The sequence below is a fragment of the Micromys minutus genome (genome assembly GCF_963924665.1).
Source record: "Micromys minutus genome assembly, chromosome: 17".
Lineage (NCBI taxonomy): Eukaryota > Metazoa > Chordata > Mammalia > Rodentia > Muridae > Micromys > Micromys minutus.
In genome coordinates this window covers 28,057,421-28,074,102 of record NC_137952.1, presented here as the reverse complement: position 1 = coordinate 28,074,102, position 16,682 = coordinate 28,057,421, and the positions used below count along the sequence as shown (strand labels likewise).

Sequence of the window (16,682 nt, the reverse complement as noted above, 5' to 3'; positions counted from 1 at the left end):
TGAGATCTAACGCCCTCTTCTGGTGTGTCTGAAGGCAGCTACAGGGTACTCATATATAATAAAATTTAAACAAAAAATGTTTTCGGGTAGCACATACATCTTTAACCCCAGCACTCTGCAGAGCTCCGAGTTTGAGGCTCTCCTGGTTTTCAGAGAGAATTTCCAGGACATAGGGAAACCTTGTCTCGAAAAACAAAATAAAACAAAAATAAATAAGATTTAAATTTAGTTCTGTCCTTTGTTGAAACAGTTTCACTTTGTAGTCCAGGAACTATGTAACAGCTCTGCCTAGCCTTGAACTCGTGTTGTCCTCCGCTCTCAACCTCCAGAATCAGGGGTGAGCTACCATGCCTAACTGTTCAAAAGTTTCACAAGGAAGGAATAGATTAGAAATTCAGTTAAGACACTACCACAGCTTATGGTGGAGGGCTAGAAAGTAGAGAAAGTCCAGAAAGAGGCTGAATGAAAGATGCAGCCAACTGGTTTGTGCAAAGAACAAATCTCAGTTCTTCAGGCGTTTTGAATAGGGCCGCTTGTCTGGTGTCCGTTGTTCACTTCTTATGTTCAAATAAAGCTAGATGGTTGAAAAGGGCGGATGGGGGCGGGGGAAGAGGGAGCGCGCTGAGTTGCGTGCGCCTGCGCGCTTGCGCGATGGTGGTGGTGGTGGCGGCGGCGGCGGCGTCAGAGCCCGGCGGGGAGCGGGTCCAGGCCGCCGCCGGACCGGAGGCTAAGGGGGGTCTGGGAACTCCCTCGCCGGGCCCTCGGCGGCCGGATGGCGTAGGAAGGACGGGCTGTAAGTGTGAGTATGGAGGGCCCGGCCTGGTTGGGCGTATCGGAGGCTGAGTGTCCGGTGGTCTGCCCCTTGGGTAGATGGTGGGGCTGCGCCTGCCGCGTCCACACTACGATGCCTCTTCTGACCAGTGTGGGTTAGGGTTAATGGGCGAGCGGTGCGTCTGGTTTCTGGGTACAGATTCTGGCCAGGGCAATCGGATTCTGCTCGCAGCCCCTCAGGCTGGACGCGTGGCTCCAGGTCTTTGACCTTTGGGGCAGGCCCTGACCTCTGTCGGCCTGGGGTCTAGGAGGAATCTCGGCCTCAGTCTGCTGTTGAGTAGGTTTCAGGCCTGGGCCATCTCTCAGCCTTCCAAGACTAAAAGTGTCGCCTGTTTTTCCTGCTTTTGAGGACTCTACTTTTGGAATGCGTCTTAGCAATGTATTAGCAACTAGGGGAACGGTATGTGTCCACTTAATATTTAGTACGATTTTGGTGCTTAATGTGGAGAGGAGATTGTTGCACCGCTTCCCATTTAAGTCTGTTAGGTATAGTAATCTTTGAGAGTAAAATAAGCCATCTTTTTTTGGGAAGTTCCAGATTTCAGTGTTGTGTGGGGTTTGTTTGTTTTGTTTTTTTAAATAAAAAACTTGGAAGCAGATTAGAGCTCTAGCCACCATAACTGTTTGTATCAAGGTGATTTGAGCCACAGATTAAATGAGAGTCCCAGGGGGAAATCTTAAAGGATAAAGCCAAAAAACGAAAGAATGGATGATCAGATTCATCTAGGAGTGACTTAGCATCCACTTTGCACGCGCTCGGAAATTTAAAGAACTGTTGTAATAGAAGTTTCTTGGGTAGCACTATTCACTTGAGGTACTGAGATACTACTGGCAGTGAGTGATTTGTTGAAGTTTTTATGCTGTGGAGCTAGTGAACTTCATCTAAGGTGATAGCTACGCTCATCTTTTTCTGGTACCGCCAAAAACATGCTGAGCACTTCTTCGAAATCGGATTGAACTGTTAGGTACCGAGTTAGTAAAGTTTATTTTGATTCATAGTTTTGAGAGAGAATCTGGTTTATGCAGCCCAGACTGGCCTCAAACTTGAGATCCTGAGTTTAATCGCAGTGCTGGAGTAACAGATATATGCCCTTTTTAGTTTTTAAACTAGAGAAATGGTCAAGATTTTGAAGAGAGCTTCAAAGGCCGAAAAAAAGAAAAGGTGTGAAGGAATTTTATCAATTTAGTTCATAACCAATTGCTTTGATACAAAGAAAGGTACTTTAAAAAGAAAAGCCGTGTAGTTATTTGTACATCCAGATTAGAACAAATTCAAGTCTGAGAAAAGCGAGGGACATTGAGTGGCTTGGGACAGAACCTTTGGTTCTCACACCCAGGATGACTCAGTGAGAAAACAGTTTGTGTTTTTAAGTGGATTATGGAAAGGGAAGTTGAGTATTTGGATACTAATGAATCAGAGCCCTAAAGACAAGTAACTGCTCTAACTGTTCATCTAGGGTGCAGAGTTGCCCGTGAAAAGTTTACACTCTGTTACTGCTGTTGTAATCTGAAAGGGACTATATAAGAATGAGGACTGGTCAAGTTTGTGCTTTTGTTAGGATGAGCCACTTCTCTGTAGTAACATTGAATGATACAGTGTGAAAGTATTGTGGTCAACAAGGTGTGCACACTGCACAAGTGCCCCTTTTAAGTATGTGTTTGTATGTGCATATGCATGTGTACATGTCGTGCATATAAGAGTATAGAGTGGAGTTCGATACTGTTCTTTGTTGTTTGTTTTGCAGTGCTGGAATCTGAATGTGGGCCTCACCTTGCTGGGCAAGTGCATTACCAGGGAACTGTATTTCTAGCCCTGTATTTCTTTTACCTCAATCTATATTATTCAGTACTCATTTGCTTGTTTTCTGTGATAGGGTTTCATGAAGCTAAGGCTGACCTTTAACTCTGTGTAGTAAGGCAATCTTTCTTCTCCATTCTTTTCTTACTTCCCAAGTGCCGAAATTATAAGAAAGTACCACCATGCCTAGCATGTTCTTGGATTTTTTTGTTTTAAAAATACTGTGTATGTGAGTGTGTTTCACTGAGCTACTTTCTACACTTCTTCCCTCCCTCTGCCTTGTCCAGGCTGGTCTTGAATTTGTTTTCATTCTGTGCCTCCTGAGTAACTAGGAAGGCAGGAGCTTACCTTCAGGAAATAGTATTTGATTCAGTCTCCAAAGATTACATGCTGCATTTGGCTAATATGTATCTTTTTTTTAAGTCTTTGATTTCTTTCTTCCTTAACCAAGCTATCATTGAATAGGGCATTGTCAAGCTTCCATGAGTATGTGGGCTTTTTGTTTTGTCTTTATTGAAGACCAGTCTTAATCCATGGGGCTAGTATATATCTTGAGGTCCCTTTTAACATAGAGCAATTTCATTTCTTGCTTTTTCACCTTGATTTGTTGAAGAGACCTGGATAGTTGTGTAGATAAAGCTGATTCAGGTTTGTGATACATATCACTAAGCTTGTTACAACAAACTGGATGCTTAGAGCACAGTGTTTATTCAGGCTAAACACTTTAGTGATGATGTCTGCTATGCTGTCTGCTGTGGTTTTCCCACTATTGATGATATTGAGATTCACTAGTGGGTTTAGTGATAAATTTAGCCTCAATGGTGGTCACTATTTTTTGTTTGTTTGAAATTCCCCAGCTATGTAGCCGAAGCTAGCCTGAACTCAGTAGGTAGACCAATCTGTCTTTGAACTAGCTCAAACCTGTGACCCTCTTACCTCTCCCTCCCTGGTGCTGGAATTACTAGTGTGTGTACTATGCCTGTTTTAAACTGGTACGTGTTTTGTAGATCTGCCGGCTTCCGCCTCCCCAGTGCTGGGATTAAGTGTCCCATCACTACATTCATAATTTTATGATTTCTAATAAAGTCATGCCCAAGCACTTATATTGAAGTGCATATTTTATAGTAAATCACATTTATCTTCTTTGTTTTTTTTTCTTTGTTTGTTTAAAGATTTGTTTTATGTAAGTACACTGTCGCTGTCTTCAGACACACCAGAAGAGGGCATCTGATCTCATTACAGATGGTTGTGAGCCACCATGTGGCTGCTGGGAATTTAACCCCTGGAAGAGCAGTCAGTGCTCTTAACCGCTTAGCCATCTCTCCAGTCCCTTTGCTTTTTTGCTTTTGTTGTTGTTGTCATTGTTTTGTTTTTGGGGTTTTGTTTTTGTTTTTTTGTTTTTGGTGTGTGTGTGTGTTTACACCCCACCCCCATTTCTTTGTGTAATACCCCCTGGCTGTCCTGGACTCTCTTTGTAGACTAGGCTGGTCTCCAAGTCTCAGGGATCCACCTGCCTCTGTACCCCAAGTGCTGGAATTAAAGGTGTGTGCTAACACACCTGGCTCTGCTTTCTTTTTAATTGGCACAGTATGTTATTATGGTTATGTTTTACATTTTAATGTGCAAATTGGAAGTTGTGTTTGAATGTGCTCCTTAGGTTCATCTATTTGAATGCTTAGTCACGGGGAGAGAAACTTTTGATAGGATTAGGAGGTGTGGCCTTGTTAGTCTCATATATTAGGATATATGTCTCTGGGGGATGGGCTTTAAGGTTTCAAAAGACCTTGAGAGGCCCTCTCTCTTCCCTTTCCCCTCCCCCTCCCCATTCTCCTCTCTCTCCTTTGTTTACAGATCAAGATTTACCTCTTAGCCATTTTCTAGCACCACACCTGCTTGCTGTCAGGCTCCTTGCCTTGATAACGGACTAAGCCTCCAAAATTGTAAACTAGCCTCCAATTAAATACTCTGCCTTGGGGGCTGTAGAGATGGCTCTGCAGTCAGGAGCACTGTCCTGAGTTCAGTTCCTGGAAATTCCCAGATGGTGGCTCACAACTATCTGTAATGGAAGTCTGATGCCCTCTTCTGCTGTGTAAAGAGCACTCATACACATAACTAAATCTTTGTATCTTGCTATTTGTTAATATCTTCACAGATACAGAATACAAAGGCAGGAGTATAGTTTCCATTTCTTTCTAGGAAAGATGAAGGTACATGGGAGATATTTGTGAAACTGGGTAAAAGATCTTGTTCAGTGTTAGGGGAAGAGCCTTAGGCCTACTAACTAGGCAAACCCTTTACTATGGAGCTACTTCCTCAGCCCACATTTTATTTTTGTAGTGTTAGGGATCAAAACCAGAATTTGATTCATAGTAGGTAAGCAAGTACTTCACATAAGTTATACTCATAACCTCAAAATATTTTTTGGACCCAAATAACAGCATTCATAAAGTAAAGGAGAGGACAAAGATCTCTGTTCACCCATATTAGCTGAGTAACCAGAGGGTGTTGTGTAAAATATGCAAAAGTCTTGAAGGGGGAAAAGAGCAATTTCCCCAATTATATCAAGACACCTGTTTCAGCCCAAATGGCAGGCTGTGTTGCACATCTCCCAAAGCGGCTCCATCTCATGTAAAATGTAACTGTTGGAAGCTTTTTAAAAATAATTTAATTTTGGGGCTAGAGAGATGGCTCAGAGGTTAAGAGCACTGACTGTTCTTCCAGAGGTCCTGAGTTCAATTCCCAGCAACCACAAGGTGGCTCACACCATCTCTTATAGAAGGGCAGTTTGTATCTTTGTCCATTGGATGTAAGTTTATTGTGTAGAGGGTTTGTGGATTGAGAATTTAATATATAAACCTTCTTAATAAGCAACCGGGCTTTGGGGTCATGTTTGTGCCGGGCAGTGAAGGAACAAACAGAACATGCCAGGGCGGTTCTTTCTACCCGCAGCCGAAGCACCAGGGCAGGTGGAGTGAACAACCTGGGAAGGGGACCGTGGGACAGAGTCTGTGCACTCGGCTTCACACTAGAGCAGTGTCCTCGGAGTGAGACCGTGGGGGCTGATAAAAGATCAAGCCATCTTTTTAATATTTACTACAACAGGTACTATATCTATGGCCTTTCTATGCCCTCCCCAGCTTTGAATAATAACACGGAGTCTTATATTTATTTAAAATAGTTTTCAGGCCTTTGTTTAATCTGGTTCCCCACTAGCTCTTAACAACTTACATCTGTGTCTGCCACATTGCTTGTCTCAGTTTCTAGTAGTTTCTTTCTGTGTTGGGCTTGCTAATGTTTCTGCCTCTGGCTCTTTCCCAAAGGTCAGTCTCTTCAGAAAGTGAGAGTGGGAATGTTGTACAAAATACCCAGGCAGGAGATGATCCAGTAACAATAACAAAATCCAGTATGCACTCTACTCTGGGCACCGAAGTGAGCATTTGTATAATACAAAGACAGTATTAGATAATACACAAAGAGATTATTTCTGCAGAGTACTTAGCATAACTAGTACAGAAAAAAAAAGTTCAAAGTCAGGTAAGGCAGTGCATTCTTGTAGTCCAGCCTTCTGGAGGTTACAGGAAAATGAGACCATCTGCATAAATTTCTCAGCCAGCTTCAAGACTATGAGACACTCTTTCAAAAAATATGTTGATGAGCTTCCAACCCAAGGTTCTAACTGAATGCTGAGATCCACAGCACATCCCGTTTCCACTCTTATTTCAAGGCTGCTAGAGGCTCAAATTGGTCAGTTAGAAGTGATGCTATCACTTCATATCTTGAATGAGTAAATAGACATTGGCCAGCAGTTCAAAACGATTGTTGAGTAGGAGACCACTTACTGCTCTTGCAGAGGACCCAATTTTGGTTTCCAGCACCCATGTATGGCTGTATCTCCCAGCTCTAGAGAATCTGGCAGCCTCTTCTGGGGCTCCAGCAATATTTGCACTCACATGCACATACTGCCATTCAAACACACAAGTACATATACTTAAAAGTCTTTCAAAAGATCAACTATTGGGTACAATCATAAATGTATTTGTGCATGTTATCAGCTTCAAAGTTCTTCAAGCAGAAATTATAAGTAAATTTAAATTTAAAGTAAATTAAAAGAAAAATCCGTTAAAGAGTTTATGTTCTTTTTGCAGAAGTGCTTGGTCATGAGTAGTGGTGTGGGCATGCATTCGTGTGAAGATCAGAGGACATCTTTTCTGTGGTAGTCTTGTGTGTCCACCCTGTGTGAGATGGTTTCTTTGCTATATAAGTCAGACTACCTGGCCTACAGACTCCTGGAGACTGTTCTGTCTCTGCCTCTCATCTCCCTATAAGGCACCCTGTATATTAAAAACTCGTTTAGCCTGAGGCCATGAACATTTTAGCGAGACCTATTCCGTGCAATGCAAGGCCCTCCCAGAAGTGTCACTCAGTCTAGGTGACCTAGAAGTGTGTTAAGTAAGGGAGAAACAGATTGGTAGGCATGACACAGACCTAAGCAAAGAAATGACATAATCTAGATTTGATTTTTATTTATTTGAGACAGGTCCTATGTGGCTTGGCATGTCTGGAACTCACCAGCCTCTCCCTCCCAAATGCTGGGATTAAAGATTAAACACCACCATGCTACTAATCTTGAGCTAGATTCTTCAGCTATGATTTTGAGAGGGGAAAAAAAAAAAAAAAAACTACAGGAGAGTAAGAATGGAAGTGGGGGCTTCCAGCAGGAGGCTGTGCTGAGATGGATAAGAGTCTCGGCAGTGAGAACTGCTGGGAGCTGGGTGTATTTCAGTAGGAAGACAGGATTTGCTGTATAGGACGAGAGGGAAGTCCATCCAGGGTGACACTCAAGTTGGATTTTTTTTTTTGTTGTTGTTGTTGTTTTGTTTTTAAACTTTGGTAAAAGCTGGAATTTACATTATTGAGATTGAAAGATTGAGGGAAGGTGTAGAGTAAAAAATGAATTAAAGGAGATATCTGGAAAGGTTACTAAATGCTATTTTCTTGTTGCAGGTTGACATTGAGTGCTTCAGATCTGGTCACTATGGTACGAGAACGAAAATGCATATTGTGCCACATCGTGTATGGCTCAAAAAAGGTAACAAACAAAGAGACAGCACCTCAATCATCTAAGATGACTAAAACTTGATGTTTAGAAATTTAAACTATTAAAATTTTATTGTTTGTACATTGATCTCAGACTGTGAGGATCTGCCTGCCTGTGATTCCCAAACTCTAGAATTGCAGTTTTAGTTGTCACACTGCGTATACAGTGCTAGAGAACACATTCATGGGCTCTGCACGGTACTCAAGTATTCTACCAACTAAGCTATAATCCATTACCAGCCCTGGGGGAAAACATCTTATTTGTGCTTTTTTCTCCCCTAAACCAATCTCAATCTATGAGTGTTTTTTAATTAGTCTTAAAAGCCAGTAACTATATTATTAACCTCTACCCAGAAGTTAGGGGGGGATACATGATTTAGAGAACATCAGTTAGCAACCAGTTAAAGAGAAACTATCTTAAAATTCAGGTTAATTGAGTTTTATAAGTTTGTGAAATTTTACTTTGTGGTGTCTAACTCAGGGACCTCCATGTGTCAGGGAAACATTCTACCTCTTAGTTATATCTTTAGTTCCCAAATTATGTACACGTTCACTTGATTTTTGTGTGTCCAGACTCAAAAAATGCATACTTACAATTCTAGTACTTGGGAGTAGAGGCAGGAGGATCTTGAGTTTGAGGCATGGTCTTAATAGGGACACTACCAAATAGACAAGGTGTAGTGTAGTGTCTTAGTTAGGGTTTTGTTGGTGTGAACAGACACTGTGACCAAGGCAAGTCTTATAAATAAGAACATTTAATTGAGGCTGACTTACAGGTTCAGAGGTTCAGTCTAGTATCAAGGCAGAAGCATGGCAGCATCCAGGCAGGCATGGTGCAGGAGGAGCTGAGAGTTCTACATCTTCATCCAAAGGAAGCCAGGAGCAGACTAAGCATCCTCAGGCAGCTAGGAGGAGTGTCTCCAAGCCCATCCCCAGAATGACACACTTCCTCCAACAAGGCTACACCTTCTACTAGTGCCACTCCCTAGGCCAAGCATATGTAAACCATCACATGTAGCAAAGGTGGTGTTGACAATATCCTGAATGTCCACAGGTGGAGCATATAGCACAAAGGAAAAAAGAACCAAATGTGTTGGAGGAGGACTCTGTGCATTGTGTATGCAAGTGTAGGTGAGGTTTCATGTGTGCTGGCTGAGCTTTTGTCTGTAGGTGCCAGGGGTTCAGCTCAAATCCTCATACTTGAGCAATAAGTGCTCTTACCTAATTGAGCTATCTTCCAAGTTCCCCAAAAACAAGCTTGTAAAAAACAAAATTTTTAGATTTATATTTTTTATTTTATGTGTATGTGTTTTGTCTGTCTGTCTGTGCACCACGTGCATGCCTGGTACCCACAGAGATCAGAAGAGGATGTTCTAGAACTGTAGTCATAGGTAGTTGTAATCTGCCATGTAGTTGCTGAGAACTGAATCTGGGACTTCTGGAAGAGCATCCAGAGATCTTAAACTGCCGGGTTCTCTCTCCAGCCCCCAAAGCAAAGACTTTTAAACTAAAAGAATTTGCTTGTGTCTCAGGGAAATTGCTTACAATTTCTCACTTTTGGCCTTTATTCTTTCTTTGAAGATAGCAGTTTGTTTCAAATTTTTGTTTATTTGTTTGTTTTGGATTTTCAGCACCTCATTACATAACTGGCTGGCTTGGAACTTGCTGTGTAGATTAGGCTGGCCTCAGACTTGCAGGGATCCTCCTAGCTCTTTCCTGAGTATGGGGATTACAGGAGTCACTGTGACTGGCTGTTGATGGAGTCTTAAATTCTGTGTCTTTAACTTGACTCTGTTTTTACTATGTTATTGTAGTTGCAGACGCTCACTTAAGGCTAGAAAGGGTCATTTGTAAAACTGTCCAGATGAAGCTTTTGTAGAGATAGAAAGGAAACAGTCTTCAGTAAAATCACCATTTAAAGGAAGTGTTTTTGAAAAAGTTATCTTCTTTATCACAGTGTAGAAGATAGAGCAACAGTAGGCTGTTGAGTGGTTACACTGTTTCTGACAAGTGTCTACAGATGATGAAGAAATGTATTAGGTATTTATAGCATAACACAAAGTTTGGTGTTAGATCTTCCTGGATTTGAGATCCAGTGTGACCACTTGATTATCAGAGAGGCATCTTTTCACATTTGCTTCCTCTGTGCCTAGCTTTGTACATAGGGTATAAGTTCTTGAGGAATGCCTGGTGAATGACGGAGTTAATTCTTCTATATCCTTCAATCTTTATGAAGTTAATACTGTTATATTTTGTGGTTTAAATGGGAATGCTTGAGTCAGCGCAGGGTGTAGTATACAGAAATCATCAGTTGAGTTACTACTCTGTATGTAAGCAGCCGTTTATTTCTCTAATAATGTATTGGGGAAGTTGAAAAGTGGGCAGCAAAGTAGAGCAGTGATTGAATTGCTATGTTCAGTCTTGGTCTCATTTGTCCCAGCCCAGCCTTGGTATGTAACCAAAGCTCCGCTTTGAACCCTTGGCCTCCTGAGTGCTAGGACCAGAGGTGTGCTTCATTGTACCCAGCTACATCCCAGTAGTGGAGATGTGTTGTTGTTACTGCTTCTTAAAGACTTAACGTGTATAGGTGCATGGTCTGAATGTATGTGTTCATTGAATGCATTGTTGGTGCCCACAGAGGTCAGAACATAGAGCCAGATTTCCTGGAACTGAAGTTGAAGAGAATTGTGAGCTCCCTGTGGGTGCTGGGAACATACCTGCATCCTCTGCAAGAGCAGTGAGTGCTCTTAGCTGCTGAGCTTGTATCTGGCCCTTCAAGTGTATATTTTTTAAAATCTTCATAGAGATGTTTTGTTTACTTTCTAAATTTTCTTGAGATTTTTATATGTGTTCTGCCTTAACGGATGTTTGCACACCGTGTACATACAGTGCCTGAGGATGCCGGAAGATGACATCAGATCCTCTGGTCCTGAAGTTATGGAAATGAACCTAGGTCCTAGAAAAGTAGGCAGCTTTTTAAACCACTGAGCTATCTCTCCAGCTCCAAGAGAGAGAATTTTTTTCTTTTGTTTTGTTTTTTGAGATTAGGCTTTTCTGTGTAGCCCTGGCTATCCTGGAACTCAAACTCAATCTGTAAACCAGGCTGCCCTTGAATTCAGAGACCTGCCTGCCTCAAACTCTTTAGTGCTGAAATTAAAGGTCTGTGCCACTACCAAACTGTACACTGTAGCTGTTTTCAGACACCAGAAAAGGGCATCAGATCCCATTATAGATGATTGAGAACCACCATGTGGTTGCAGGGATTTGAACTTAGTACCTTTGGAAGAGCAGTCAGTAGGACATCGCTTCAGTCCCTAAGAGACTTTATTTTTAATACCTATCTATGATCAATGTAGCCAACCATATTTATTCAACAAGTGTTAATTAACAACTTATATGACAGACTTTGTCAAACCTTAAAATAAGAGTTGTAGTTTATTCTTAAGAAACTTTGAGTTGAGTTGGGGAAGACTGGATAAAAGTAGACAGTCAGGGACTGAGGAGATGCCCAGTCAGTAAAGTGCTTCCCATGCAAACAACAAGGACCTGACAGCGAACGTCTATAATCCCAGGAGAGAGACAGGCAGATCTCTGGTGTTCTCTAGCCAGCATAGCTGAATTGGTAAAGCTTTCAGTTTTTTGAGATACTGTCTCGATAAGATGGATGGGCTGGAGAGATGGCTTAGTGGGTAAGAACACATACTGTTCTTGCAAAGGTCTCAGGTTTGGCTTTAGGTTCCCATGTTGGGCAGCTCAAAACCACCTTAACTCTAGCTCCAGAGGATCCTCCACAGTCACCTGCATTCACATTCTTGCACACTCACATGCATTCACACTTATAAACACACACACACACATACACACATACACGCGTGCGCGTTTCAAACAGTTAAAAATGATGTAGAAAGCAGTTGAGAAAGATGTCCAGCTTTGGTCTCTGACCTCCACAATCACACACACTCTTGTATATGTATCTCCATGCATGTGTACACGCCAACATGAGCATGTACATATGCCACATACACATAAAGTAGCCAAATAGTTTTAAAAGCTAAGTGATTTGAAAGACTTTGAAAAGCATTGTATGTGTGTGTTTGACCACACACACTTGGATGCACATACTTATGCACCCATATACCAGAGTGCACATGTGAAGAAAGATTCTCTCCCTTCACCGTGTGGCCTCCCGAGGGTTGAATCCAGGTTGTCAGGCTCAGCAGCAAGTGCCCTTACCTTGTCTTGTTGGAGCTTTGGGTTTTCCTGTATGGTCCTGGGTGAACTAGAATTCCTTATGTAGATTGTGCTGTTGTGCTCATGCTATAATCCTAGCACGTGTAAGTGGGGAGCCAGCTATGTTGCAGCTGTGTTGATGGTCACCTATAATCCTTGCACCAGAGATGGAATTGAGAAGGCTAAGAATTCGAGGTCATTCATTCTCAACTATATAATGAATTCAAGGCCTGCCTGGTCTGAGACCCTACCCCACAAAATAAAAATTAGCATGAAATGTAGCCAGAGAATTATTTAATGTGGAACCAATGTTGGCTTTAAATTGAAAAGAGTAATTACAAAAAATTTTGACCTAGAAACTTCAAATTTTTTAAAATAATTTTTTAACTTTTTATCTTTATCCCCAGACATGTATATGTGTCTTATGAGTTTATGCAGTGTATATGTGGGAGTATTTGCCAGAAGAGGGCGTGAAATCCTCACCCCAGGCCTCCCACTGGATACAGGCAGAAGTGAGCCAAACCACCTGACATGGGTGCTGGCACTTGAACTCCAGTGCTCTGGAAAAGCATCAAGTGCTCTTAACCACTGAGCCATTTCTCCATCTTCATGACCCAAATTGTTAATGGAATATCTACAGAGAAACTCCACCCACCACTCTGCTAGACCCACCCTACACCTAGCAATCCCTTTGGCTTAATTTCGCTTGTTTTGTTTTGAAGGAGATGGATGAACACATGCGGAGCATGTTACATCACAGGGAACTTGAGAACCTGAAGGGCAGGTAAGGACAACAGCTCTCTTCCCTAAACTTATTGGCATGGGGGTTTAAGTGCTGATAATGCCTGTCAACTTGTTGTGTAGTAATCCATCATGATGACTGTTGTCTAATGACATTGAATCATTGTTCACAATTAATAGTAGTAGATCCGGGTGTTTAAGAAAGATAAACAGAGGTACCCTTGTGCTTCAGAAATCTACACATGGGTAGAATTCAACACAACTCAGGCAAGTTGAAACTGACTCAATCCTGTGGTGTGTTCTTGCAGCTAGTACTTTCCATAATTTTACTTTAGCAAACTTAATTTTATGTCATAAACCTCTAGTCTTGCTAAAGTGGCCTGGGAAATCTACAACCTGATAAGCTATGCTGAAGCTTATTTGTGCCTGCAAAGCCCAAGTAAGAGATCTTAGGTGTATTTGAAAACGTTCTGCTAATGATTTAAAGCTTAAGATGCTTAAATGAGGCTTAAAAACAATGTTGTGTGTATCTTCCATATCCTTTTTTCTGTGTGTCTTCTTGACTAATGTGGATTTGAAGTATAGAGATTAAAGGTAACATTGGCAAATTCAGAAATACAAACTATATTTTATTGCATGAATAATAGGTAAGTTTTTGTGAAGCTACTATCCTGTTTGATATTAATGTTAACTTTATTGTAAGTCATACAGGTTTATCTTGAGTCTGTAAATTAATGTGTTATTATTAGACGTTAGCATCTCAGCATATAAATGGATTTCTTTCTTGCTTGACTTCTGTAATGTCTAATGGTTATACTTTGTGGCAACAAAAAGAAGGCTTGCTTTGCTTTGAAATCCAATGTGCTTATGTATCTGTTTTTTGCCGTTAAGTCTTTGATAAGCAAGCTACAATCCGTATAACTACAGAGGTTAGGTATAGAGGAAGGGACTAGGTGTGAGGGATGAATTTCCCTAAGATGAGGAAATAGAAGAGATAGCTGTGGTGGACAGGAGAGGGACAGTAACAGGGAAGGGTGGGGAGGAAAGATGGGGATGAGGGAGGGAAGTTAGGGGGGAACAGCTAAAACTAAGATCCATTTGAGCGGTCACATAGAAAAGCCTAGTATAGTAGAAATTTCCTAAAATATATACATGTATGAATCGATCTATGGGAGGTGCTGAGAAAAACCTGTATTCTTTGTGTTTGGGTAGAATGCTCTCTTAGGTCATTTGGTTTATCATATCATTTACCTCCAGAATTTCTCTAATTTTTGTCCAGATGACCTGTTTATTGGCAAGAGTTGGGTGTCGATGTCACTCAGTATCACTGTGTGAGCTCAATGTAGTTTACACTGTAGTAGTGTTTCTTTTATGAATTTGGGTATTATGTTTGATGCATACTTGTTTAGAATTGAAATAATCCTCTTGGTGGCTATTTCCTTTAAGTTTGTAGCCTTTCTACCTTTTCTGATTAGTTTTGATTTGATGTCTGTTTTGTCAAATATTACGATGGTGACACCAGCTTGCTTCCTGCATCCATTTGCTTGTAATGTCATTTTCTACCCTTTTGCCTGAGGGGATGTCTATCCCCCATGTTAAAGTATGTTTCTTAGAAACAGCAGCAGGGTGGATCCTGTTTTTTAATCCAGTCTATTAGTCTGTGTCTTTTTTTTTTTTTAAGATTTATTTATTTATTGTTTATAAGTACACTGTAGTTGTCTTCAGACACACCAGAAGAGGGCATCAGATCCCATTACAGATGGTTGTGAGCCACCATGTGGTTGCTGGGATTTGAACTCAGGACCTCTGGAAGAGCAGTCAGTGCTCTTAACTGCTGAGCCATCTCTCCAGCCCTTTTTTTTTTTTTAACAGTTTATTATAATTTATTTTATTTAACAATCTAGGAAGTTCGTGGCCATCAGCAGTTCCAGTGCAATTTCAGGTGCAATTGGGAATTCTGGAATTTCAGTGGAGCTGTTAGTATAGCGGACCTTGTAGGTAAAATACATGTACACTTTTGATAGCACATGTGAAGGGATCTCTCTAAAATTGACCTCATTGGTTTCATTCTCCGCAAACTGACCTGGACCACTCAACATGGCCTTTATTGTTCCTGATGTTAATGCATGTCCTCTTTTTACAATAAATTCATGACCATCAGAAGATACTAATTTCACATACATGGCATCAGGGCCTTCACAGCCACCATAGGTTTTCTCTTCTCCATCCATTCTGTACTTACAAAATTCTATTTGATCCCAGAGGAACTTTAGTAGTTTCCCCCGTGGGTTCTGGGGCATAGGAAGGAATTACTTCAGTCGTGTCACAGCCGCTTTCTGCAACTTGCAGGAGATTGGTACCTCGTCTTTTTTTTTTTTTTTTAATGTATGAGTACACTATAGGTATCTTCAGATACACCAGAAGAGCGCATCAGATCTTATTACAGATGATTGTGAGCCACCATGTGGTTGCTGGGAATTGAACTCAGGGCCTTTAGAAGAGCAGTCAGTGCTCTAAACCACAACCATTTTTCTAGCCTTTATTCTGTGTCTTTTAATTGATGAATTGAGACTATTTTGTTGTGGTATGCCCTACCACCCTTTGATTTACAGTCTGCTATTTTTTCCCCTCTTTTCTTTGTTAACCTCTTCAGGTGAAAGTTTTTCTTCTAACTCCTGTAGAGCTAGATTTGTAGATTGCTACTGCTTAAATTTGCTTTATAGTTGAGTCCCTTTCTTTCTTCATCAATTGTGATTGAAAGTTTTGCTGGGTATAATAGTTTGGGCTGGCATCTGTGGTCTCTTAGAGTTTGTAGAACATCTGTCTGGGCTCTTCTAGCTTTTATTATCTCCATTAAGAAATCAGGTGTTATCTTAATGATTCTAATTCTGCCTTTATATGTTATTTGGTCTTTGTAGCTTTTAGTATTTCTTCATTCTGTACATTTAGTGTTTTAATTATAATATATTGTAGAGTGTTTCTATTTTATTTATATGAGTACATTGTAGTATCTTCAGACACACCAGAAGAGGGCATCAAATCCTATTACAAATGGTTGTGAGCTACTATGTGGTTGATGGGAATTGAACTTAGGACCTCTGGAAGAATAGTTGGTGTTCTTTACCACTGAGCCATCTCTCGAGTCCCTTTTTGATCCAGTTTATTTGTTGTTCTATATGTTTTTGTACTCTGATAAGATTTGCTTCCTTTAGGTTGCAGAAATTTGTTTGTTTGTTCTGTGAAAATATTTTCTATAGATAGTATGTACTCCTAAAACAACAGCGATAACGGTTGTATTAGCAACAATAGTAGGAAATGATGGAATCATTGTTAGGTTTTTCCTTGTCTTTACTTTCAACCAGGTCCAAGTTTAGGAGTGCAGAGAGCGGGGCTTGGAGGCTGCTGTAGGCGGTTCAGATTTACAGTTGCTTATGCTGGCTCCTCTTGAGAAAGAGAAAGCCACTTTGGTGACTTAGGGTCCAGGCTGTGCATAGATAGGATAGCCGCTGCCAGTTACTTGCAGGGTGGCGGCTGTCTTCGTTGAATCGGTGTTCCCAAGCACCACCACTGAAGCCTTTTCTTAGGATTAAATCAGAGCTTAGGGGCATTTGACAAAGAATAAACTTCCATGAGATGCCTAGCAAATCCCTACTGTGACATGTGGTTTTGTTATGAAGGTCTTCTTTATAAATGCTATTGGAAATGCCCAAATCATTCTTTATCCACTGTTAGGTCACACAGCATGGTAAGTCATTTTATGTTGTCTTCCTTTCTGTTGTTAATTTTCCACATAAAGAAGAAACTATATCATATGACATCTGTACTCCTAAAATTTATCTGTGTGGGCTGGGTTTTTGTTTAGTTATTTTTTTGTTTACTTGTTTTGTTTTTTGAGATTGTTGTGTTTGCTGAGTGAGTGTGTATTCTACAGGACTGTGACTTTAGCCATTCTGAATTTGGGTGGAGAGAAACATGTTCAACTGTG

General features: G+C 41.0%; 2 protein-coding genes across 7 annotated transcripts in view; one reads left to right on the top strand and one right to left on the bottom strand.

The window, feature by feature from the left end:
- The first annotated feature begins 659 nt into the window (after positions 1-659).
- ZNF106 (zinc finger protein 106) overlaps positions 660-16,682 on the top strand; it is a 50,593-nt gene continuing 34,570 nt past the window's right edge. For 4 of the 6 annotated variants that reach the window (XM_080931391.1, XM_080931390.1, XM_080931389.1 and 1 more), the window contains exons 1-3: positions 660-799; positions 7,634-7,718; positions 12,679-12,740. In XM_080931391.1, the coding sequence (XP_080787517.1) occupies positions 7,665-7,718; positions 12,679-12,740 (116 nt within the window). In that variant the 5' untranslated portion in view covers positions 660-799; positions 7,634-7,664. Of the gene's footprint in view, positions 800-5,626; positions 5,732-7,633; positions 7,719-12,678; positions 12,741-16,682 lie in introns of those variants that run through there. The other 2 variants (XM_080931387.1, XM_080931388.1) reach the window with 2 other exon arrangements.
- LOC308432045 (elongin-C-like) lies at positions 14,590-14,971 on the bottom strand (the record flags this gene model as incomplete). The annotated part of the gene is made up of 1 exon (XM_080931721.1): positions 14,590-14,971. The coding sequence occupies exon 1, from the start codon at positions 14,926-14,928 to the stop codon at positions 14,590-14,592; it is 339 nt and encodes a 112-aa protein (XP_080787847.1). The 5' UTR covers positions 14,929-14,971.